This window comes from Podarcis melisellensis, assembly GCF_964234715.1.
Source record: "Podarcis melisellensis genome assembly, chromosome: 10".
NCBI lineage: Eukaryota > Metazoa > Chordata > Lepidosauria > Squamata > Lacertidae > Podarcis > Podarcis melisellensis.
The window spans coordinates 8208597-8233763 of record NC_138542.1 but is presented as its reverse complement, the minus strand read 5'-3'; the positions used below and the strand labels follow the sequence as shown (position 1 = coordinate 8233763).

The window sequence follows — 25167 nt, the reverse complement described above, 5'->3', positions numbered from 1 at the left end:
ATGGTGGAACCTGTGGGCAACCAGTATGTTGTGGCTCGGCCACTGTACTCAGACCTGGCATTTGATGAGGAGCATCAGAAAGTGCCCAGATACCATAAAAACTTTGTGGACCATCTCAGATTATGCTTTAGGTAAGAGACGTTCTTTTGTAAACATGGATAATAATAATAATAATGGTGCCATGGGGTAATTCTTCAGGATTTTCTATCCTCTTGGTAAGATTTTCAGCTGGTTTCCGAAAAGATTTTCAATCATTTGTTCCCCACTGGGTCCTGCATATAACATGTTAAAGGAGAAAACAAGAAAGAACATTATGGCATGTTAAAGGAGAAAACAAGAAAGAACCACCAGCTTGTAGGACTCGTCTTCATTCTCTGAGTAGTTCAATGCACAAGGGACACGGGTGGCGCGGTGGGTTAAACCACAGAGCCTAGGACTTGCCGATCAGAAGGTCGGTGGTTCGAATCCCCACAAGGGGGTGAGCTCCCGCTGCTCGGTCCCTGCTCCTGCCAACCTAGCAGCTCAAAAGCACGTCAAAGTGCAAGTAGATAAATAGGTACCGCTCCGGTGGGAAGGTAGACGGCATTTCTGTGTGCTGCTCTGGTTCGCCAGAAGCGTCTTAGTCATGCTGGCCACGTGACCCGGAAGCTGTACACCGGTTCCCTCAGCCAATAAAGCGAGATGAGTGCCGCAACCCCAGAGTTGGCCACGACTGGACCTAATGGTCAGGGGTCCCTTTACCTTTACCTAGTTCAATGCACATAACCAAACTGCTACTCAAATCAATCCCGTTCACATAATGCTCTGCGACCCATCCAAACAAGGAGGCAAGACCAATGGGAGACAATACAGTGGTACCTCTGGTTAAGAACTTAATTCGTTCTGGAGATCCATTCTTAACCTGAAACTGTTCTTAACCTGAGGTACCACTTTAGCTAATGGGGCCTCCTGCTGCCGCTGCACGATTTCTGTTCTCATCCTGAAGCAAAGTTCTTAACCCGAGGTAATATTTCTGGGTTTGCGAAGTCTGTAACTTGAAGCCTCTGTAACCTGAAGCGTCTATAACCTGAGGTACCACTATATAATATTATCCCTACATTTCAGTGCTGGCCCAGGACCCTTTGCCACCTGAGATGAAAGACAAGAGATTTCCACTACATTTCCTTGTTCAGAAGCTGGCTGGGCTGAAGCCTGAATCTTTGGCTGTGTACAACATTGCCAGTTACTACTCCGGCTGCACTGCCGGTGCATGTACACGCGGTGTTGCCTAGAGCTAACCTGCAGTTTCTTAAATGCTGCTGTGCTGCTTGATGCGTTTTCTCTCAAACCAGCATTGGTCTGAAAGGAAACCTCAAGCCACATTCATTTCACAGATAAGCAGAGGTGTGTACCTTTGATTTAGCCGTTGCCCATGGGCAGATGGCAACGCAGGAGGAGCTGACAGAAAACCAAGATAAAAAAACCCAGATCAAGCGAGCTGTCGGCCCCTTCTGCGCTATCAGAAGTTTCTGTCCTCCCTTATCGTAACCACTCTGGAAATATTTGAACCGGAGAACAACTAGGAAGGTTTTAATAGATCAACAAAAAAGTAGGCCCCAGACATAATGCACTACAAATGCACTAGTATCGTGTTAAGAATGTGTTGCTGAATAATACCACAATAAAACACCAGTCTATGGGGCCATAACAGTGCAATTCTAACCATAGTATGTAAGACTTCCTGAGTTCAATGAGGCTTACTCCCTCCCAGGTAAGTGGGTTTGGACTTGCAGACCCTCCAAGTGTCCCTATTTTCCAGGGACAGTCCCGGATTCTGATTTGATCCTGAAATGTCCCACTTTTCCTTAGGACTTTTGTATTTTCATCAGAGAAATGTTTGAGGGTAGGAAGTTATGTGACCCCAGAGCCAAGGGGATAAGTAACTATACAACCTTTTGAAGACATCTGAAGGCAGCCCTGGATAGTTAATGTTTAATGTGTTATCATGTTTTTAAATATGTTGGAAGCCACCCAGAGTGGCTGGGGCAACCCAAGTCAGACGGGCAGGGTATAAATAATAAATGTTGTTGTTGATGTTGTTGTTGTTGGATTAGACGTTCCTATTTTCATCAGAGAAATGTTGGTGGGTATGATTTACTGTCTTCAAAACAAAGTTTGGGTATTTGCAGGTTCTTTGCCTCTGCTTAGAGTTTCCTGATGAAAAAGGTATCATCATCTTAGTAGCAAACATTTTTTTCTGTTAAAAACATTTTCATCCTTTTATTAGACCCAGCTGGGGACATCAGTAGTTTAACTTTTGCATGATTCAATCATTCTCTTTTCAGCTGCACTCCACAAAAAGCAAAGAAAGTAGCTTTTAATTTGTTTCCTGTCATCTCCTGGCTACCTGCCTACCGCTTCAAGGACTGGATTCTCAGCGACATTGTTTCGGGAATTAGCACGGGGCTTGTAGCTGTTCTACAAGGTAAATATTTTCAATTCTTTCATAAATAGCACATCATTTCTTTTCACATTAGAGGTGCCTCTATATCATTGGTTGGGAATCCATGGCTCTCCAGATGTTCAACTCGACTACATCTCCCATCATCCCTGACCACTGACCATGCTGGTGAGGGGTTATGGGAGTTGGAGTCCAACAAGTTCTGGAAGGTAGCCAACTGCTCACCTCTCCCCTACATGCAATCATATTCTCCAAGGTGATGCACTTTTCCTTCTCTCTAATTTTAGGTCTAGCATTTGCTTTGCTGGTAAATATTCCTCCAGGCTACGGACTCTATGCAGCCTTTTTCCCAGTGATTATATATTTTTTCTTCGGCTCTTCCAGACATATATCGGTTGGTAAGTTGAACTGCATCCCAAGGGACCTTGGCACAGTGCCACCTTCTCCAAGATTTTAATTCACCTTACCTAGACTTCTTCCAATACAACATACTGTAGCTACGCATCACTTCTAAGAACGGCTGCTCCAGTACATTGTGTGATAAGGGAGACAATATTGCTACTGGCACAATACCATAAAACAAGATGCTATGCCACCATGGTGATATTTTGATAGAATCACATGCAGATATGTCAGCATAAATATTTAGGAGCAGGGTGATCGTAGAAAGAAACATGGAACAGGTAAAGAATAGGACTGTAATTCAGAGTTATGTGCATGGAGCCGATAATGTTACATCTACTTTCATGATGGGAAATATTCCATGTTTACAAAGCATTTCCTACCACTTAAGGGGAGAGCTCCTTTTTCTCATAGAGCACACGCACCAGAAAGGTTCTCTCATGTACCTTAGATCACTCAGTCAGAGGTGATTTGACTAAAGGCCTACTCACACAGAGGCCTACGTAAGTCAGTCCCATTGATGTGATCTGTCTGCACATCAGTGGGACACAGACACACACACAGAGAGAGAGAGAGAGGGAGGGAGAGAGAGGCATTTGTTTCCAGCCACAATTAAAATGCAGTGGATTTTTATCAGCAACCTTGTTATAGAATCATAGAAGTGGAGGGGGCCTCGTGAGTCATCTAGTTCAACTTCCCACTTAATGAAAGAAATCTCAAAGCAGAGAATTCTTTAAAATGGCTGTCCATCCTCTGCTGGAAGACCTCCAGTGGAGGAGAGCCCACCATTCCTCTAGAGCAGTGTTTCCCAAACTTGGGCTGCCATCTGTTTTTGGACTACAGTCCCCATCATCCCTGACCACTGGTCCTGCTAGTTAGGGATGATGGGAGTTGTAGTCCAAAAACAGCTGAAGACCCAAGTTTGGGAAACACTGCTCTAGTGTGGGGAAACTTTGCCCTCCAGATGTTGCTGGACTATAACTCACATCATCTCTGACTATTGGCCACATTGGCTGGGCTTGATGGGAGTTGGAGTCAACAGCACCTTGGTGACCCAACAGCTCCCCATCTCTGTTTGAGGTAATTGGTTCGTTGTTGAACCATCAAGAGGTTACCCAGAAAACAAAATTCAGGATGAAGAACATAGTGTGATCTGAATGGCTGAAGAACTCCTTAACGAACAGAGTGGGGTTCTAATCCTATTTACTCTGTGCTCACACACTTAAGAGTGCATGGTGCAAGTTTCTCTTATTGATAGGATCTTTTAAGCTGAACCTCTTACAATGCTAACAATGTCCACACAGGTCCTTTTCCTGTCCTGAGCTTGATGGTAGGAGGCGCCGTTATACGAATAGTCCCAGATCCAGTGAGTAACAGCACACTAGCAAACAGTACATTGATGGATGAGATAAATCAGAAGAGAGTCGTGGTGGCCGCATCGGTGACTATGCTTGCGGGCATCTTTCAGGTAAGTCTTTCCAAGCAATCTCTGCAACTCTTGTCTTCATCTGTTTATCCATCCCTGATGCTCCAATCCATCAAAGCATTGGATCATGCCACAAAATCACTCCACAGTGTTCTGCGAGAAGAAAGTAGGCACACTGTTGAAAAGGGCCAGTGACACAGGTCACTCTAATGCCCAGGTGCTCTCTTTGCACCTGACACGAGTCAGTTCATGGGCCGTTGTTCCATTGGATGGGAAGCCCTATATGGTTACGGACCATAATACTTTAAGGACCACCTCTCCCCATATGAACCAGCCTGAACTCTGAGGTCTTCGTCAGAAGCACTTCTTCATATCCCTCACCCAAGGGAGGTACGGAGGGTGACCATATGAGAACAGGTCTTTTCAATGGTGGCCTCTCCATTTGCGGAATGATATTCCCAAGTAGACTCGCCCGGCACCATCCTTGTCCGTCTTTAGGCACCAGGCTAAGTTTTTTTGTTTTGTTTACCTGGGTCTTTGGTTAATTAGGTTGCCTCCAAAGGTAGTGCTTATCTTTTAGTGGGCAGGAGGACAGGACTTGTTCTTAGTAATATTTTACTGGGTGAGCATTTTATGTCTTTTGTATTGCTTTGACACTTTTTCTGGTTTTAAGTTCCCAGCATGCAGTTGGACAACAGATCAGGGAGGGAGCATTTCAGTGTGATTGTGAAGCCACCCCAGGGTGTTCTCATGGGGGTGGCAACACCTAGCCCCACATGAGGGAGTGTGATGATGTAAGAAAATGTACATGAAGAGCGCTTTTTAAAAAGCCCGGTTTATAGATACTAAGCAGTAATATCAGGAGAATAGCAAGATGGCTGTTTCTTTTCTGTTCTCTCCCCCCCCCCCCAGTTCTCAAGACCTTTATTAAGAGATGCTTGCTGTTTGACTTGAAAAAATCAGGTGTATATTTCATACAAATTAAAAATGAGGTTCTTAAAAATCCAAACTCACCATATATGAAACAATTTAAAAACCTTTAAAGGTGTATTGAGAAAAAAACAGGCCTTTAAAAAACATGTTTGTCGCTCCAAAAAGGAGACCACTTTAGGTAGAAATAATAAAAATCCCATAATGTTTCTTTTCTGTTCTGCTCCCATAAAAGCAGTGTTTGTTTCTTTTTGTCTCTTCCAGCTGCTGTTGGGTGTGTTGAGAGTCGGCTTCATTGTTATCTATTTATCCCAATCCTTAATAAGTGGATTCACAACAGCTGCAGCCATCCATGTTGTCGTGTCCCAACTGAAATTCATCTTTCAGCTGACGGTTCCTGGGTATAATATACCTTTGGGAATTATATGGGTGAGTGTTTCTGATCCACACCCGATTATTCCTTGGGAGTGCCACCACTTTCTCTAGCTATTGTGAGGTATTTGAGAAGTAATCACAAGAAAGGCTTTTAAATACCCTGGTGACTTTTTGCAGTTAAAAAACTTGTCTCCAGCCCTTGCAAGCTCCTTTTTGCTCAGCCTGCGGGTTAAACCACAGAGCCTAGGACTTGTCAATCAGAAGGTCGGCGGTTTGAATCCCTGCGACGGGGTGAGCTCCCATTGCTCGGTCCCTGCTCCTGCCAACCTAGCAGTTCGAAAGCACGTCAAAGTGCAAGTAGATAAATAGGTACAACTCTGGCAGGAAGGTAAACAGCGTTTCCGTGCGCTGCTCTGGTTCGCCAGAAGCGGTTTAGTCATGCTGGCCACATGACCCTGAAGCTGTACGCCGGCTCCCTCGACCAATAAAGCGAGATGAGCGCCGCAACCCCAGAGTCGTGCACGACTGGACCTAACGGTCAAGGTCCCCAGCCCAACATTTGCAATATCAATTTATATATTATATACAGTTTCCTCCAAGCAGCTCAATGCAGTATAAGTGCCTATAAGTGCCTATAAGTGATGGACTCCGAGGCATCCAGTATCATTACTACCTTAGTAGTGCTTGAAACATGTCATACAATTGCTAAAGTAAATTACCGTAACCCTTTCCTGCATCATGGTTGTTGCTGTTTTCTTGTGTGTGCAACAGACGCTGAAAGGTATATTCGAGCAGATTACAAAAACGAACATTGCAGACCTTGTCACTTCGCTGATCATCTTGGTCATTGTGTTTTTCGTGAAAGAATTGAATGAACGTTACAAAACCAAGCTCCCGGCACCTATCCCCATTGAACTCATTGTGGTAACTGTTTCTCTCTCTGTGTTTTTGTTGTTTTTTTAAAAGGAGGGGGAGCCAAGAGTTATTTGTTTGTTTGTTTACACCAGGGGTCAGCCAGGGCTGGTCCACTATCCCTCAGACCTTGTGAGGGGCCGGACTATATTTTTTTCGGGGGGGGGGGAACAATAACAAATTCCTATGCTCCACAAATAACCCAGAGATGCATTTTAAATAAAAGGACACATTCTACTCATGTAAAAACACGTTGATTCCCGGACCGTCCGTGGGCCAGATTTAGAAGGCAATTGGGCCAGATCCGGCCCCTGGGCCTCAGTTTGCCTATCCATGGTTTACACAGCTGGTTTTTCATACTGATGCAAATCGTTATACTTCTGTTCAGCTCGAGGTAGATAATACTGTTATACAAAAAGAAGGAAAGAAAAAAAGAGCCACCTATAATCCTCTTCGGTTGGTGTTTTCCTGGTGTATCAGGTTGTCTTTTTTTATGAGGAAATACAGCTCATTTAAAATTGCATCACACTATAGTTAACAAGATGGGACATGGGTGGCGCTGTGGTCTAAACCACAGAGCCTAGGGCTTGCCGACCGGAAGGTCGGCAGTTCGAATCCCCATGACGGTGTGAGCATCCCGTCGTTCGGTCCCAGCTCCTGCCCACCTAGCAGTTCGAAAGCACGTCAAGTGCAAGTAGATAAATTGGTACCACTCTGGCGGGATGGTAAACAGCGTTTCCATGCACTGCTCTGGTTTCGCCAGAAGCAGCTTAGTCATGCTGGCCACATGACCCGGAAGCTGTCTGCGGACAAACGCCAGCTCCCTCAGCCAGTAAAGCGAGATGAGCGCCGCAACCCCAGAGTCGTCTGCAATTGGACCTAACGGTCAGGGGTACCTTTACCTTTATAGTTAACAAGATAGGTTTAGCAAACAAGATAGGTTTAGCCCTGTGCAAGGACTTCTGTTTGGGCGACAAAGCTTATCCCACTGTCCCCTCCAAACAACCCAAAATTGCCACAGGGGGCTTGGGATGCACAAAGCAGATGGAACATTTGTCATGGTGCGACACTGTGTTACAATATTTTTGACAAGGTGCCAGCTCCCCTCGCCATTTCAATATACCTCATTATAACCTGGGCTTGTTTGGCCATTTTAATGAACTTTTTATTTCTGGAGCCTCAGGTCTAATCAGCTAATATAAATGTAAGTAGCTAAGATAAATGTGACAATATGGAGGCAAGTATTATGGCAAAGGTTTAGTAAATGGAAGATATGTCCACTCGCTTGCTGAGAAACACCTTGCTGAAATCTTATGTTGGCTATTTTGCTTCTTTCCAGACTGTCATCGCAACTGGGTTATCCTATGGTTTTGATTTCAAAGGGAAATTCCAGGTAGACACTGTTGGAAAGCTTGAAAAGGGGTAAGTACACCCTATTCTTGAATGGGAATGGCATAGCTGTCAACTTTTTCCTTTTTTTAAGGAAAATTCCCTTATTCTGAATAGGATTCCTCGCAAGAAAAGGGAAAAGTTGACAACTATGGAATGGTAGTGTCACAAATTTAAGATAAAAAGCTTTTCATTCCAAGCAAAGTTGTGGGGAACTTATTTACCACACCTTGACCCAAATATAGAAGGATGGTCAAAGGACAGTTAAATGCTTTGTAAATGGGTCCTGAGCTATGAGCTATAAGCCGGTCATCCATGAGTTTGATGGGAGGTATTAATATGACCAGTCACCTTCGGAACAAAAAATTTCACCGTCTCCAATGGTATTCCTCAGAAGGAGGTCTCTGGAGGCTTTCTAGTCTTGGGGTTTATTTTCGAAGAAACAGACTGAGGTTATCTGGAGGCACAACTTAAGCAGTTTAGTAGTCAGCCCAAGCCTATTTGCTCCCACACAGGATCTCCAGTGGGTGACAGCCAGCCCCCCCAAAATGCATTACAATGGTACCTTGGTTCGCAAACTTAATCCGTTCTGGAAATCCGTTCCAAAGCCAAAGCGTTCAAAAACCAAGGCGTGCTTTCCCATAGAAAGTAATGCAAAACAGATTAATCCGTTCCAGGCTTTTAAAAACAACCCCTAAAACAGCCATTTAACATGAATTTTAGTGTCTAACGAGACCATTGATCCATAAAACGAAAGCAATAAACAATGTACTGCAGTCATACAATCAATCAATCAATCAATAGTGGAAATGAGTTCCACACAGTCACAAAAATAAAACAAAAAAGCCGCAAAAACAAAAACGCAAAATAAATAGCAAAAACAGACAGACCCGAGTGTAACACTCAAAACGGAAGCGTGGCACTCAAATCAGAAGCCTAGGACTCAAAATGGAAGGGTGGCACTCAAAACGGAGCACGTTCAGCTTCTGAAAAAAGTTCGCAAACTGGAACACTTTGCAGTGTTTGGGTTCCAAGTTGTTTGGGTACCAAGGCATTTAAGAACCAAGGTACCACTGTATACTGTTATCTCACAGGGCCCGATGCTCTGTTTTCCTCTACTCTGTTGCTCCCTGGGTCCATCTTGTTTTCTGACCCAAACTACTGTTTCTATTGTTTCTTTTCGCACGGAGACTGAAGTATATCCTCCTTAGCTGGGGGTGGAAGGAAAGAGACCAAGGGAAGTGTCGTTTCAGGACCTTCCAGTTATTTCTTGAAAAGGCAATAACAAAAGGCAGCCTTGGGGAGGAGGAGAGGGGAGAGCCATTATTATCATAGCGTAGAACGTATCTGATGCTGCTGTTGTTTCCAATCCTGCTGGTGCTGGTTCATGGTGGAGGTGGCTGTGGAAGCTCAGGCTCATTGACCTGCATTAAGAAGGTAAAGGGACCCCTGACCATTAGGTCCAGTCGTGGCCGACTCTCGGGTTGCGGCGCTCATCTCGCTTTATTGGCCAAGGGAGCTTCCGGGTCATGTGGCCAGCATGACTAAGCCGCTTCTGGCAAACCAGAGCAGCGCACGGAAACGCCGTTTACCTTCCTGCCAGAGCAGTACCTATTTATCTACTTGCACTTTGACGTGCTTTCGAACTGCTAGGTTGGCAGGAGCTGGGACCAAGCAACGGGAGCTCACCCCGTCACGGGGATTCGAACCGCTGACCTTCTGATCAGCAAGTCCTAGGCTCTGTGGTTTAACCCACAGTGCCACCCGCGTCCCAGCTTGACCTGCATTAAGAGACAGCAAAAATGGAGTCAATTCACTCTGTCCTGTCCATATTAAAGTCTGTCACACTTGCAAACACTATAGATTGTGCTGTGTGTGATACACACACATGGAGGCAGCACATCACATCTTTTTTAACATGCTACAAAGGCTATTTATGCCCTGCTTTTTAACCCCCTCCCTCTGACCTTTGCTTTCAGGTTTCAGGCTCCTTTTTCACCAGATGTAGGTATCTTTGAAAGCTGTGTGGGTGATGGTTTCGCTATTGCGATCGTTGGCTTTGCTGTGGCCTTTTCCGTGGCGAAGGTATATTCCATTAAGCACGATTACCCCATCGATGCTAACCAGGTAAGTGATATCTGCAGATGACAGTTCTACATTTAAAGAACCTGGGATATTGAGAGGAATGTGAATACTTTTGAAGAAAATAAATAAATTGCCAGAGAAAGAAAGCTTACGAAATGCCTTGTCTGGTCATAATATATACATATACTTTTGGTGTTTTTGAAGGAATTAATTGCCTTTGGAATAGGCAATGTCTTTGGCGGTGCATTTAAAGGTTTTGCTGCAAGCACTTCGCTGTCCAGGTCGGGTGTGCAGGAAAGCACGGGAGGCAAAACCCAGGTAGGTATTGGATAAGACGAGATCCTGCACTAACTGAATTTGAGAAAGCAGTATTCTAGGATGCAGACTGACAATGGGCTTTTCTCGTGCAGATTGCTGGACTCCTCTCAGCTGTCATTGTCTTGATTGTCATCTTGGCCATAGGTCATCTTTTGGAACCGTTGCAGAAGGTACGGACTTCTACGTGCATAACAGCCGTTCAACCAATAATGCCATTCTTTCCAATGGGACGGAAAAAAACTGTAGCATCGCCAGTGGAACCTAATGCCATACTTGCTCGATATTCCCCATATCAACATAAAGTACCGTATTTTTCTCTCTATAACACGCACCCGACCATAACACGCACATAGTTTTTAGAGGAGGAAAATCTGTAGGCATGCCACCCATAAGCATTCCCTCCATAACACGCACAGACATTTCCCCTTACTTTTTAGGAGGAAAAAAGTGAGTGTTATGGTGCAAAAAAACCCGGTAATTTTCTGTGCAAGGAATTGCCTGGCAGCAGGAAAGCAAGGCTCCAAAATGGCCCACATTTTTTCACTTCCTGAGCTAGAGAATAAAAACAACACCCCACTTCCCAATAACAATGGTAATAGTAAAAATAACTGGCAATTTGCCATGTCTCGATGCCACAAATCTGCCACCTGGGGCAGCGGCAACTTTGCTCTGCCTAACAGTACAGTGGTACCTCTGGTTACGTGCTTAATTCATTCCGGAGGACCACTCTTAACCTGAAACTGTTCTTAACCTGAAGCACCACTTTTGCTAATGGGGTCTCCTGCTGCTACCACGCCACCAGAGCACGATTTCTGTTCTTATCCTGAAGCAAAGTTCTTAACCTGAAGCACTATTTCTGGGTTAGCAGAGTCTGTAACCTGAAGCGTATGTAACCTGAAGCATATATAACCCGAGGTACCACTGTATAGGTGTTTCTGTTGGGGTCTATATGGTTTACTTGACATCTACACCATACATTTAAATCAAATTTATATCGCTTTACTGGTCATGGCTCCCTCCCCACCCCCCGTTGGGAATCTTAGAGACTGTAGTTTACTCCTTGCAGAGCTACAAATCCCAGCACCCCAAACAAACTGAAGTTCCCAGAATTCTTTGGGGGAATGAACTTTAAATCTCTGGTGTGGATGGAACACCTAGTCTCATCACAGGGTTTTAGAGAGAATCAAGGCCCTTCTATAGAATAATTAAGTGTGTAAGAAGGCCTCTTATCTCCAATTAAAAAAATAAAAGTATTGTTGGGTTATTCTGACCTTGCTTAATATTTTAGCACTTTCCTCATCATGGATTGAGGAAAACAGGGCGGGCAAGTTGAAAAAAAAGTATATTTGGTGCCATTATTTTTTTCCTCATGGTGAATATTTCATGTTGCAGTATATGCATTACACACCATAGCTCTCAACCGTCCCTTATTTGGCGGGAAACTCCCTTATCCCAGCACCGTGTCCCACTGCTGTCCCGGATTGATGATGTCCCTTAAATTTCCCGGGTTTCATGCTCGCCCGGCTCGGGAGGGAAGCAGCGGCTCGGGGTCCTCCGCCGCGAGAGAGCGCACCAGCTGCCGCGTCTCCGCCTCTCCCTTTTCCCCCTCAGGGGCACGTTGTGAAGAGATGGGTGGCAGCGGGCGGGCAGGCAGCCCCTCTCTTGCGAGACTTCCGCCGCGCTGCCAGGGGAAGCCAGAGGCGGCAGTGGCGGCAGCTGAGGAGGTGGCCTGAGGGAGAAGGAAGAGGGATGGGATGAGGAGGGACACAAAAGGGCAGCGCTTCAGCGGCTGCGGCGGCCCCGCAACCACATCATGCCGGGCTCGCTGGCGAGAGTCTCTCTCCCTCCCTCTCTCTCAGGTGGGGAAGGGCCGATGGAACTCCTCGCGCCAGGACGACGGCAGCCCCGTGCTGCTTAGCATTCCCTCCAACCAGTTCAGCATCTTAATGTAGTGATTTCCCCCTCTGCATCCCTTTCATAACTCTCTTTTTATAAATCATTTGTCCATCCATAGTTCGAATTTTTACTACAAGTTTTCTGTCAATCCTACCAATGTATGTAACTCTTTACAATAGCTTTTCAACTAAATTATAAACTTTCCCCATTCTTTATTAAAGAGGTCTTCTTCCTGGTTCCTAATTCTGCCTGTAAGCTTTGCCATCTCGACGTCGTTCATCAGTTTTGTCTGCCACTCTTCTTTCGTCAGAGTTGTAGATCCTTAGGATCATCTAGTCCAAACCCCTGCAAAACAAAGTCAGTGGCAGCCAAAGCAGCCTGGCTCCATCAGTGCTGGATTTCTGTATAAGCTAAGCCAAAATCCCTTATTTTGGCTGCTGATCCCTTATTTTCGAGGCTGCTGGTCCCTTATTTTCAAATCTGTAAGTTGACAGCTATGTTACACACAACGAAGTTTGACATCACAGTGGTGAAAGGAAGCAAGGAGGAAACAGGGGAGAGAAGCAGCAACACCCTGGGAGTCACAGCATTTGAGTACACACAGCACTATCCCCCCCCCCCCCAGTCTGACCTTAAACATGGGTCTCAGCTATACAGCTGCAAATATAAAGTTTTCAGTGCGTTTTAAGTGCATTACACAAATGTGACACTAGGTGGCGATGGTGAGCTTATGAAAAATTCCAAATATTTTTCGAAAAAGCTTTTTTTAAAAAAGCAATTTCACAGCATTTTTTAAAATATGTGTCTAGGTTCCACCATGAAGTGTGTTTTGTTTTTTCATTGACAGTCAGTCCTCGCAGCTTTGGCTCTGGGCAATTTAAAGGGAATGCTGATGCAATTCAAGGAGATCAAGATTTTGTGGGGCAAGGACAGATACGACTGCGTGAGTATCCATAATAAGAGAAACCTCGCTGTGAAAGACTCTTGAAATCCCTCCTTTAAAACTGATTGTGAAAGGTGGTCATTCAGAAACTTGTTGCCTTTTGAGTTTCGCCAGACAGAACAAGGAATTCTGACATGGGGGGAGGGGCATAAATGTTGTGAGGATCCTATGCCCTTTTAAAATGTGGGTTTTTGGGGTGGGGTTATTGGGTTGTTGTTTTTATATTGATTATGTATTTTGTGGTTTTAGCTTTTGATTTTATTCTGTGAAATGCCCTTGAGACCTCCGGGTATAGGGTGGTGTAGTAATAATAATAATAATAATAATAATAATAATAATAATAATAATAATAATAATAATAATAATTTGCACTCATTGGCCCCCTTGTAGCGAGCTTTGTTTTATATTTGTTAGGAGAAATGCTTCACAAATCCATAGCATCCACTTAACGCAATTGCACTTAGTTAATAGAATTGGAATGCATTCATATGATGTGCACCGTATTTTTCGCTCCATAAGATGCACCTAGTTTTTAGAGGAAAGGGGGAAAGCTGTGTTTTTTTGAGGGTCATCTCAGAGTTGTGCAAAGGGGAAAAGCCCCGGTTTTTTGAGGATCAGCTCAAAGTTTTTGAGCTTACTTTGCAAAGGGAAAAAATCCTGTTTTTATGGGGTTCAACTCACAGTTCTGCAGATTCTTTAGGAAAGGAAAGGGAGCCGTTTCTACAGTTTCCAGACAGATAATCTAATCAGCCAGTCACATGTCGCTGGGGAAACAAACAGCCTCCGTCTGCAGAACATTCAACAATGGAGGCCTGGGCAAGGGGGCAGAGCCAGAAAGGGAGCTAGCGATCAACCACACATTCGCTCCATAAGACGCACAGACATTTCCCCTTATTTTTTAGGAGGAGAAAAGTGTGTCTTATAGAGCGAAAAATATGGCATTCCATGGTCAAAGCAATAGTTTTAAAAAGGCCTATCTATAAGAAGGCCAAGCTCAGCATGCATACAAAACCTATGCTATCACAGAGGCAGCTCAACAATCCATATGCTCCAAAACCTAAGAGAAGCATTTCGGTCGCATCAACGCTATATGTCGGAAGTGTATTTAATGCAGACCTAAAGCACATGGTTCCCTCCAAATAATCATGGGAGCTGCTGTTTCTTTAGGATGCTGTCACGCGGTGAGGGGTAAAGCAGCAGTTCCCAGAATGCCTTTGGGGGAAACCATGTGTTTTAAGGTGGCGCGGGTGGCGCTGTGGTTTAAACCACTGTGCCGCTTGGATTTGCCAATCAGAAGGTCGGCGGTTCGAATCCCCACGACAGGGTGAGCGCCCGTTGCTCGGTCCCAGCTCCTGCCAACCTAGCAGTTCGAAAGCATATCAAAGTGCAAGTAGATAAATGTGTCCATGATACCTGATTGTTCAATATCTATCTATGTTTCTCAGCTTATCTGGATCGTGACCTTCCTTGCTGGCATCTTACTGGGTCTGGATCTCGGGTTGGCAGCTGGAGTGGGATTCGAACTCCTCACTGTTATATTCCGTGCACAATTGTGAGTCCATCTTCCCAACTTGTCAGATTCATGTAATAATTATTGATTTAAAATATATAATATAATATAAGTCCCATTGGACTTTCTGAGCATCAGGATTGGTCAAACATAAACACGTACAGTGGTACCTCAGGTTAAGTACTTAATTCGTTCCGGAGGTCTGTACTTAACCTGAAACTGTTCTTAACCTGAAGCACCACTTTAGCTAATGGGGCCTCCCACTGCTGCCGTGCCGCCGGAGCACGATTTCTGTTGTCAACCTGAAGCAAAGTTCTTAACCTGAAGCACTTTTTCTGGGTTAGCAGAGTCTGTAACCTGAAGTGCATGTAACCTGAAGCGTATGTAACCCAAGGTACAACTGTATCAGTTTTATACCAGTATATCCTAGCTGACTCCCCACCCCAGAAAAACCCAGAAATTTATAATTTGATGAGGCTATGGAGAACTTACTGCTAGAAAGAGAATGACATCCCCTTACAGAATATCCCAGCTATCAGGGCTACGTAGGGCAAGGAAATTACTTTGCTAAAGCCTCTCCTCCTCCAGCAGGGGAGGGGTTGTGATCTGGAGCCGTTCCCACACTTTGCAGGGGGTGTTCCGGCCCCTGCTTGCCGTCATTGCTGCCGCGCCACGCTCCCCGGTCAGTCTTCCAATCGGAGGGAACCTTGGGGGCGGGGTTTAGCCGCTCAAATGCAGCCGCGGCAGCTCTTTCCCCTCATTGCGCTGCCGGGTTTCAATGGGTCACCCACCCACCCTTCCCTTTAGTTCATCGCTTCGTGCTTGACCTTGCTATGGACCTCTGGTTGGTCGCCTTGGTTGCCCAAGGGGCCTGCTAGGAGTTTTTACCCAATTGGCAAATTGGCACCGGCCACTTGGTTTTTCGCCTACCTCATAGCAAATCGTCACAACTTTCTGGTATTGGCGGTTAGGCATTGGAATATGTTGTTGGTGTATGGAAGGGCAGGGTGTGGCCATCGCCTACCCCTTCATTTTATGGGTATTCCATTAAAGGAATCCGGAGGTCGTGGATCCTGTCCGATGCCCTGCTGGGGGCCATGGCACGACCCCCGGTGACATCAGGGGAGAACTTACAGTTGTATTTGCATCAACAGGCTCCCCCGACTGGTGGTTAACCCTTGTTAGACTCACCCCTCCCTGTGGGAGTGGAGTCACGCTCTGCTGTTTATCCAATGCCTAAGCCAATACCTCTCACATGCTGTAATCAATAAAGTTGTGGCCTTTTCTAGCCCATTAACCTAATATACTGTGTCCTTGTGTCTTTCTTATCCCCAAGCCGGGGGGGGGGGGGTCCTCGAATCACCAGTTGGTTTAAACTTAACAATACTGTTCTATACATGGGGAACCTATGGGCCTACAGTTGTTAGACTTGATCCCATCAAAGGCATGAATCTTTATTGAAATGGAAGTCTGATGAATACCCCTTACAGTGTGTTAGTCAACTCATTTGATTTTTCTATTTGTTTTCCAGTCCAAAATGCACAGTTTTGGCTAATGTTGGAAGAAGCGACATCTACAGAAACAGGAAGGATTATAGAGATGTAAGAACCTGATTCTTGGTTGCAGTAGTTGGTGTCTGCCTATTGATTGTGAAACGATGTGCTAAACTAATATGCGTATTTTTGACCTAGATATATGAGCCAGAGGGAGTGAAAATTTTCAGATGCCCATCCCCAATCTTCTTTGCTAATATTGAATTCTTCAAGGACAAATTGATTGCAGCGGTAAGCATATTGTTATAGATTTGGGGAGGAGACACCCTGAAATTCTAGAAATTAATAAATGGTAGGATTTTGATTACAGTAGTACCTTGGTTCTTGAACGGCTTGGCTCCCTAACGCCGCAAACCTGGAAGTAAGTGTTCTGGTTTGTGAACATTTTTTGGAAGCCGAACATCTGACGCGACTTCTGCTTGAGTGCAGGAAGCTCCTGCAGCCAATCAGAAGTCACGCCTTGGTTTTTGAATGGTTTTGGGAGTTGAATGGACTCTCGGAACAGATTAATTTCGAGAACCAAGGTACCACTGTATTTGGGATGTGAAGGGAGAAATACAAGCTGCAGAGGAATTCCTGGAATAGCCTATGCAAGACGACCTGGCCATGCTAGGGCCATTAAGAAACAAGACAGGGCCATTGAGGACCATTGGCAATGCAAGAGAACTATTTCCCCCTTGCTCTGAGACTGGAAATTTGGAAGGTTGCCAGAGTAACTGGGTGAATAAGGCATATTTCTTAAATCTACAATAGTCTCAATTCTCCAAAAGAACACAAACCCTGGGTGAGTGCCCAGAACCCCTAGGAATCTTGGAGACAGTGGGTGATAATTCCTTAACACAGAAATAATTTTTCATGTAATATTGGATATTGGACAGTGAACGAAGGGCTAGATCTACACAGCTATTAAAAAACGCTCTGAAAACGCTATGCAAAAGACGGTTGGAAAGCTCACAACTGAGTTGAGATTTCAGCTGTACGGTGCCGTCTGGTGTCACAGTGTTAGAACACATTTATAACGCTGTATTTTGACTAACGTAGCTGAGTACAAGGTGCATGTAACACTTACAAGAGCGGTGAATTTAACAAGCTAAACCAAACCGAATCAAATCAAATGTTTCAGGTTGGGTTTAATCCACTGAGGGTGCTACGCAAGCGCAACAAAGCCCTGAGGAAAATCAGAAGGATGCTGAAGAAAGGAGAACTTCAAGTCACACCTGTAAGTATCCTGCATTCATTCAATGGTGCAGACCTCTCACTGAATTTACAAGTGTCTCATCCCAGTCAACAAACCTTGCAGCAGTCTGAAGATCATTTTTTGAAAGTTACTGGGGCTGTTGGGGGGGCTCACAAATATTGTTGTTGTTGTTGTTTAGTCGTTTAGTTGTGTCCAACTCTTCATGACCCCATGGACCAGAGCACGCCAGGCACTTCTGTCTTCCACTGCCTCCCGCAGTTTGGTCAAACTCATGCTGGTAGCTTCAAGAACACTATCCAACCATCTCATCCTCTGTCGTCCCCTTCTCCTTGTGCCCTCCATCTTTCCCAACATCAGGGTCTTTTCCAGGGAGTCTTCTCTTCTCATGAGGTGGCCAAAGTCTTGGAGCCTCAGCTTTAGCATCTGTCCTTCCAGTGCACACTCAGGGCTGATTTCCTTAAGAATGGATGTGTTTGATATTCTTGCAGTCCATGGGACTCTCAAGAGTCTCCTCCAGCATCATAATTCAAAAGCATTAATTCTTCGGTGATCAGCCTTCTTTATGGTCCAGCTCTCACTTCCATACATCACTACTGGGAAAACAAATATTAATATACTCCCAATATTACATATACTCAAAACAAGTAGGCCATTTCAAGCAATGCCATTTTACCATAAGAGACGGAAAGCGGCAGTTTTTAGAGCATTCCTGAGATCATAAAAAGCTGACAGTAGAAGAAAGTGCTTGTACAAACCTGTACAAATTGACATATTTTTGAATTAAAACTAAGATTTATTTTAAAAAACAAACAAACCCTAAGATCTCTTGGATTGGGGTGTGCAACATTTTTTCTGTCCAGGATCACGTTCCTTCATGAATAATCTATTTGGGGTTGTTCTAGGTCATGGGTAGGCAAACTAAGGTCCGGGGGCCGGATCCGGTCCAATCGCCTTCTAAATCCGGCCCGCGGATGGTCCGGGAACCAGCGTCTTTTTACATGAGTAGAATGTGTCCTTTTATGCATCTCTGGGTTATTTGTGGGGCATAGGAATTTGTTCATTATTTTTTGTTTTCTTCAAAATATAGTCCAGCCCCCCACAAGGTCTGAGGGACAGTGGACCAGCTGAAAAAGTTTGCTGACCTGACCCCTGCTCTAGGTTAACTAATCTGGAACATAGACCAATCGCCTACTACTCTGAAAAAGTCTGCCAGTTTGTTCTCAGCTGGTGGCAAAATGTACTTTTACTAAGTCATATGACCAGGAAAAAATGTTTTGTTTATACAGTGGTACCTCGGGTTAAGTACTTAATTCATTCCGGAGGTCCATTCTTAACCTGAAACTGTTCTTAACCTGAAGCACCACTTTAGCTAATGGGGCCTCCTGCTGCTGTCGTGCTGCCAGAACCCGATTTCTGTTCATATCCTGAAGCAAAGTTCTTAACCTGAAGCACTATTTCTGGGTTAGGGGAGTCTGTAACCTGAAGCGTATGTAACCTGAAGCGTATGTAACCCGAGGTACCACTGTGTGTGTGTGTGTGTGTGTGTGTGTGTGTGTGTGTCTGTGTGTGTATACTCAAATAAAATACTGCTCTGAAACTATGTAGGAGGGACATTTTAAAAAAACAGGGAAAACACGGAGGAAATGAAGGAACAGGAAGGAAGGAACTCCTAAGACCAGCTTTAGGAGGCACTGGGAGTGGTATAAAATGAAGTTTGGGGCTTAGAGCCTAGGAATCACAAAAATATAGTGCCTGAAGTAGCCCTATGCTTTCTCTTTCTCACGTACGTTCTTCTAAGATTTACAAACCGTTACTATCTTAAAGAATTTCTCTCTCATTCCTGTTTCCCCCTGCCCAGCAACTTATCGGTAAACAGGTTACCTGTAGAACCGGCAGTCAAGTGTACTAAGTTATCTTTTCGTTAATAATTGGGATTCTGATCATTTTCTTCCTCTGATACAGAAAGGCTTGATTTGCACTGTTAATGCCCTAAGCGACTCTGACGAAGAGCTGGACAACAACCGCATTGAAGAACTGGACCAGCCCACATATACCAAAGACTTGCCGATTCAGATAGACTGGAACTCAGACCTTCCTCCCAACATCATTGTTCCGAAAATCGACACACACAGCGTCATCCTTGATTTCTCAGCAGTGTCGTTTCTTGACGTTTCTGCTTTGAGAGTCCTTGGACAGGTAATTTTCCTCCGTACATCTTCCAGCCAACAAGTGTAAAGCTAATTATTCATTCATTTTATTACATTTGTGTCTCACACTTATTCTAAGCGTCCCAAAGCGCAGTGTACATTGCTTTTTTCTGTACCCCTTTTTGTAATGCACACTATAAACCTGTGAGATAAGTTAGACTGATAAATGGTGAACAACTGAATTTAGTCCAAGTAACGATTTCAACCTGAGCTTCCCAAGTCCTAGTCTGACATAATACCACCCTGGAACAAAATACATTTTTTTCTGCATTCAATGGACAAAAACCTGTAACTCTAAAGAGCCACAGAACAGGCATGTTTTAGAAATCTATCGATTGTTTGCATTCTTCAGGACATGTCAGACCTCACCACGCGGCAAGAGCGGGTGAAAAACCAGGCAAAGTTACCAGCATATGAAAGTGACGGGCAAAAGTTGACTTTACTGTGTCAAACACAAATGTGAAAATCCAACCTAAAATTACTACAGTCGTACCTTGGAAGTCGAACAGAATCTGTTCCGGAAGTCCATTCGACTTCCAAAATGATTGAAAACCAAAGCACAGCTTCCTATTGGCTGCAGGAAGCTCCTGCAGCCAATCGGAAGCCACGGAAGCCCCATCAGATGTTCAGCTTCCGAAAGAACATTAAAAAACCAGGACACTCACTTCTGGGTTTCGATAGTTCGGGAGCCGATTTGTTCAGGAGCCAAGGCCTTTGAGATCCAAGGTACAACTGTATACTGTAGCAATAAGACACAGCATGGATATATTACTTTGGTGTGTTCAAATCACATTGCGCATGTTATTTCATTAATCCTGTATGGAAAGCCAGAACTACCATCCAAATATTGCAGACATGAATGGGAGAGTGGGGAAGGAACTCTGAAGTTTGGAAGTGGTGACTTGCTTACGGTCACCAAGTAAGCTTGTGACAGAAGCAAGCTTTTAACAGTTAATCCTGCCGTAAACCTATCTGTAAATTTCTTATTTAACAGACTTTGAAAGAATTTGTACGGATTGATGTGGATGTATATATTGTGGGAGCACACGGTAAGTTGACCCCATTCTATTTTTGATTATTTAAAGAACGGCAATGGCATGCTCAAAGTTTGTTTCTTATCTTAAGTCTGTCCCTAAGATGCTAAAAGTACTTACTTATGCATGATTCCCAGAAATTTCAGTGGCACTTTTTCTTCATTTGTACGAGTGATGAACACAGTGTAGCCTGCCACCCCAATCTTGAATATAGTTACCCAGAAATAGGTCTCAACTACTTACAGTACACAGTTAGAACAATTTCCTCAGAGGCTATCTGAGGACTAGGCTATTTGGGACGTGGGTGGTGCTGTGGTCTAAACCACTGAGCCTAGGACATGCCGATCAGAAGGTCAGCGGTTCGAATCCCCGTGACCCGTTCGAATCCCGTTGCCCGGCCCCTGCTCCTGCTAATCTAGCAGTTTGAAAACATGTCAATGTGCAAGTAGATCAATAGGTACCGCTTTGGCGGGAAGATAAACGGTGTTTCCGTGCGCTTCTCTGGTTTCGCCAGAAGTGGCTTATTCATGCTGGCCACATGACCCAGAAAAACTCTCTGCGGACAAACGTCAGCTCCCTCAGCCAGTAAAGCAAGATGAGTGCCGCAACCCCAGAGTCGTTCGTGACTAGACTTAACTGTCTGGCGTCCTTTACCTTTTTTAATCTATATTTTAAGCTTTAGGTCACATAGAGTACTCTTGCTTTGTACCAAATGGCATCAATGTTAAACCAAGGTCCTGTGGAGTTTGGGGTGATGTTGCCTGATGTAGAAAGGCAGAGCAGAGCTAACAATGAGCAATTAAAACCGAATCTTCTAGTCGCTCATAGGAATAAGCCTGACCTTTTGCAATGATGAGAGATACCAGCTGATCTGCTCTGGCCTGTTAGTGGAAAGAGATCTCCTTCCTGTGGAGGCTTATCTACCTAGAGCTTCTTAGGCAGAGCAAGATGGATGCATCCCTGCCTATCATCTCTCTGATTGCCAGTTCCAAAATCTACTGCCAGCTTAACTCCTGACAATCGGTGTCAAGTGCTGGGTTTGCCTCTCTGTTTGTTTCAAAGCAAAGCATTTCTAAAAGTGAAGAGTTGGGAAGCCTGCGACCAAGTTCCTGAATCTGAAATAAAATATGTTAAATAAATTTGAATGTTGTGCTTGAGATTTTTTACTAACCGTTTTTCCTGGCTTGGAAACCTGTTTTCTTTCCCCCTCCAGATGGTGTTCTGGATAAACTGGAAAGATGTGGATTTTTTGATGATGAAATTAAGCCGTCCATGTTTTTCCTCACCGTCCATGATGCAGTTTTATACATATTGCTAAAAAAGGACCTGGAGCTCAGCGCACCAAAGTACAAGCCCAATATGGTAAGAAAAATGCTGCAGTAACTGCTCTCCACTTGGGCAAATGTCTTACCTTTCGTTCATATTAGAAACCACAGCTGTACATTTGCATATAGGTAGGTTTCTAAGACCATCCCTCCATCCATAGAAACTTGGCCTGGAGACAGATTTGGTTGAAATAAAAGTAATTCCTGTTGTGAGTAGAATCTCAAACTGAATTACTGAGGTCAGTTTGGCAAAACTACGAACAAACGTATACAGTGGTGCCCCGCAAGACGAATGCCTCGCAAGACGGAAAACCCGCTAGACGAAAGGGTTTTCCGTTTTGGAGGTGCTTCGCAAAACGAATTTCCTATGGGCTTGCTTTGCAAGACAAAAATGTCTTGCGAGTTCCTGCGGGGGTTTTTTCCTCCCCCCCCCTTTTCCCCAAGCCGCTAAGCCGCTTAACAGCTGATCCGCTAAGCCCGATAAGCTGCTTAACAGCTGATCCGCTAAGCCGCTTATCAGCTGATCCGCTAAGCCACTTATCAGCTGATCCGCTAAGCCGCTTATCAGCTGATCCGCTAAGCCACTAATAGCGCTAATCTGCTAATGGGCTTGCTTCGCAAGACGAAAAAACCGCAAGACGAAGAGACTCGCGGAACGGATTCTTTTCGTCTTGTGAGGCACCACTGTACTTTAAATGCTGTGTTGGCTAGGGCTGGTAGGGTGAAAAGCAGGGAGGCCAACAGTAGGTGGCGCCGTAGGCAGAGCCAATTCATTCTACATTTTGCCCCCATGTTCCTCCCTGCTGAATTTTACAAGGGACAGCACAGAGACAGACGAGTTTGAAACTGAGCCATCTCCTGGACCGGATATAAAGAAGGCAGGAAGGGACTGCCTGAGTGCAGACTAAAGGTGGTAGGCAGTGGCCGACTTGGGCTTTAAAATTTCAGTGATGCCCTCTGCCACACCAAAACTTAGTGCCCCCTCCACCTCCCACCTCCCATTGTTTGTCATTGTTGAGGTGCCCTTTGTGGCACTCTTTTGGCTTGACAGGTGAACCGGTTGGGCTCCCTTAAACCCGCCTCTGTGGTGTGGCAGCACCCCACTTGCCCTAATGGGACCAGCGCCCACTACTAAGGCTGGGCGATATCTGGTTTTCAACATCGCGGTATATCTCATCAGATAAACATTGCGATATATCGCAATGTCTGAAATAAGGATGGAGCTATGCAGAGCAAGGTGGCTTCCTGGTTTTCCCCGCATTGTGATTTTTGCATAGCCCACAAACGCCATGATTCGCGATATATTGCCAGGTCAAAAATCAAGAAACTGATATCACGATATTGGATGATATGTTGATATATCACTCAACCCTACAAGCTACTTAAAGGAAAGAAGAGAAACCCATATCCCTCACTAACTCTTAACACGTCTATTCCGTCACAGGAAAAAGAAGACAAGGATCATTATATAGTCAATACAAATGGACTACGCAGTCGGGAGCTCATGGTAAGGGACACTTCCCTCCCCAATTTTTAAAATCATCAGTAAAGATAGAAGCATTGTTGGGGGGGGCTATTGCCCTGAAACCGATCTGCTAAAAGAAAGAAGTGCAGTCCCTTTTGCAGGAAGGTAGAACTGAGGCTCCAATAGGCATGGTCAGTTTAAGTATGCAGTGCAAGTAGATAAATAGGTACCCCTCCAGCGGGAAGGTAAACGGCGTTTCCGTGCGCTGCTCTGGTTTGCCAGAAGCGGCTTAGTCATGCTGGCCACATGACCTGGAAGCTGTACGCCGGTTCCCTTGGCCAATAAAGCGAGATGAGCGCCACAACCCCAGAGTTGGTCACGACTGGACCGAATGGTCAGGGGTCCCTTTACCTTTACCTTATGCCTTCCATTTGACTGGCTCCATCAATATTGCTATACCTTATGGCAGCGACAAATTAAGCAGTAGCTGCGTATCTAGTCAACACAACTGCATAGTGACGGTCAACTCCTAACGTAACTTGAAATTTTGGGAGAGTGCTTGGGGAAGGCGTTTTTTACTTTGTTTTTGATATTAATATTTATTCGTCTTTTTCTCCCAAAAGGCAAACTCAAAAGCAACTTCCCAAAGCTGAGCCATTTTTAATTTGCTTCTTTCCACCCCACAGGCACCATCAGAAACAAAATTCTAATTGTCATAGCCACTGATGAGCAGGAAACCAATTGTTGGGAGTATAAAACCGTTGGAAAACAATCTAGGCATTGTCGCTGTTGGGGGAACCAGTTCAATTTTGGAGGAAACCGTTTTATACCATGGGTGTGTATCTATATGCCAATATTAATTCTGATTTGACTCTTCCCACCCTTGTGCTAATGTAACCAGAACTGTACCACTGAGACATAAGAGAGAAGTACCGGCTGAGAAAGGACAGACAGGTACAAAAAGTCTGAAGATAAAAAACCCCAGCTCCTTGATGGCTAAGGGACACAGAAAGTTGAGAGGGGGGAATTGACAACTTAGTCAGTCAGGTGGCTGGAACAGGAAGACAGAAAAATGTGGAGTAGAAAGAATCACCTTATGGTCTGCAAGTGCTATTTTTCTAGGAAAATGAGGTGCCGGAAATCACCCTTGTTCTCTTATACAGTGGACACTTGGGTTGCGAACGTGATCCATGCGGGAAGCACATTCGCAACCCGCAGGAGCGCATCTGTGCATGTGCGTGTCGCGATTCAGCACTTCTGCGCATGCGCCGAAACCCGGAAGTAACCTGTTCCGGTACTTCTGGGTTTGGCGTGGTGCGCAACCCGAACTCACACAACCCTAAGTGTCTGTAACCCGAGGTATGACTGTAATGGCATTGGCGCCCATCTGAGAGATGCTGGAACTGAGTTATGGAGAGTTCCGGCTTAAAAACTAGGTGACTTCCTAGTTCACAGTTAATATATTTTTCAGTGTCCCAGTGGACAGAAGAGAGAATTATACATATAAATCAATGGAGAAACATTTAAAAATCAACGTAGCTAGGACTGAGCAGTGGTACGTTCACCCAACACACCCAACAAAACCCCACCCCGTGCAGGGGAAAAAGATGGGGGGGGGGGTTGGAATACTTGAAACAGGGGAACTAAGCATACCCATAGCTATCAACTCTTCCCTCTGCTTGCAAGGAATCCTATTCGGAATAAGGGAATTTCCCTTTAAAAAAGGGAAATGTTGATAGCTATGAGTATACCCCGTGGG

General features: G+C 44.8%; 1 protein-coding gene and 1 long non-coding RNA gene across 2 annotated transcripts; one reads left to right on the top strand and one right to left on the bottom strand.

The window, feature by feature from the left end:
* SLC26A3 (solute carrier family 26 member 3) lies at nucleotides 1-24961 on the top strand (the record flags this gene model as incomplete). The annotated part of the gene is made up of 20 exons (XM_081927716.1): nucleotides 1-131; nucleotides 2325-2464; nucleotides 2728-2838; nucleotides 4147-4310; nucleotides 5463-5627; nucleotides 6345-6497; nucleotides 7825-7907; nucleotides 9854-10001; nucleotides 10164-10277; nucleotides 10370-10447; nucleotides 13021-13116; nucleotides 14562-14668; nucleotides 16158-16227; nucleotides 16318-16410; nucleotides 17303-17398; nucleotides 19340-19573; nucleotides 20579-20633; nucleotides 21832-21980; nucleotides 23388-23450; nucleotides 24095-24961. The coding sequence occupies 20 exons, from the start codon at nucleotides 1-3 to the stop codon at nucleotides 24116-24118; spliced, it is 2274 nt and encodes a 757-aa protein (XP_081783842.1). The 3' UTR covers nucleotides 24119-24961.
* On the bottom strand, nucleotides 4327-9940 carry LOC309379081. Its single transcript, XR_014172354.1, has 3 exons — nucleotides 9842-9940; nucleotides 8888-9085; nucleotides 4327-4421 (listed from the first exon to the last, which is right to left on the bottom strand). It is a non-coding gene; the product is annotated as an uncharacterized lncRNA (long non-coding RNA).
* Nucleotides 24962-25167: the final 206 nt, after the last annotated feature.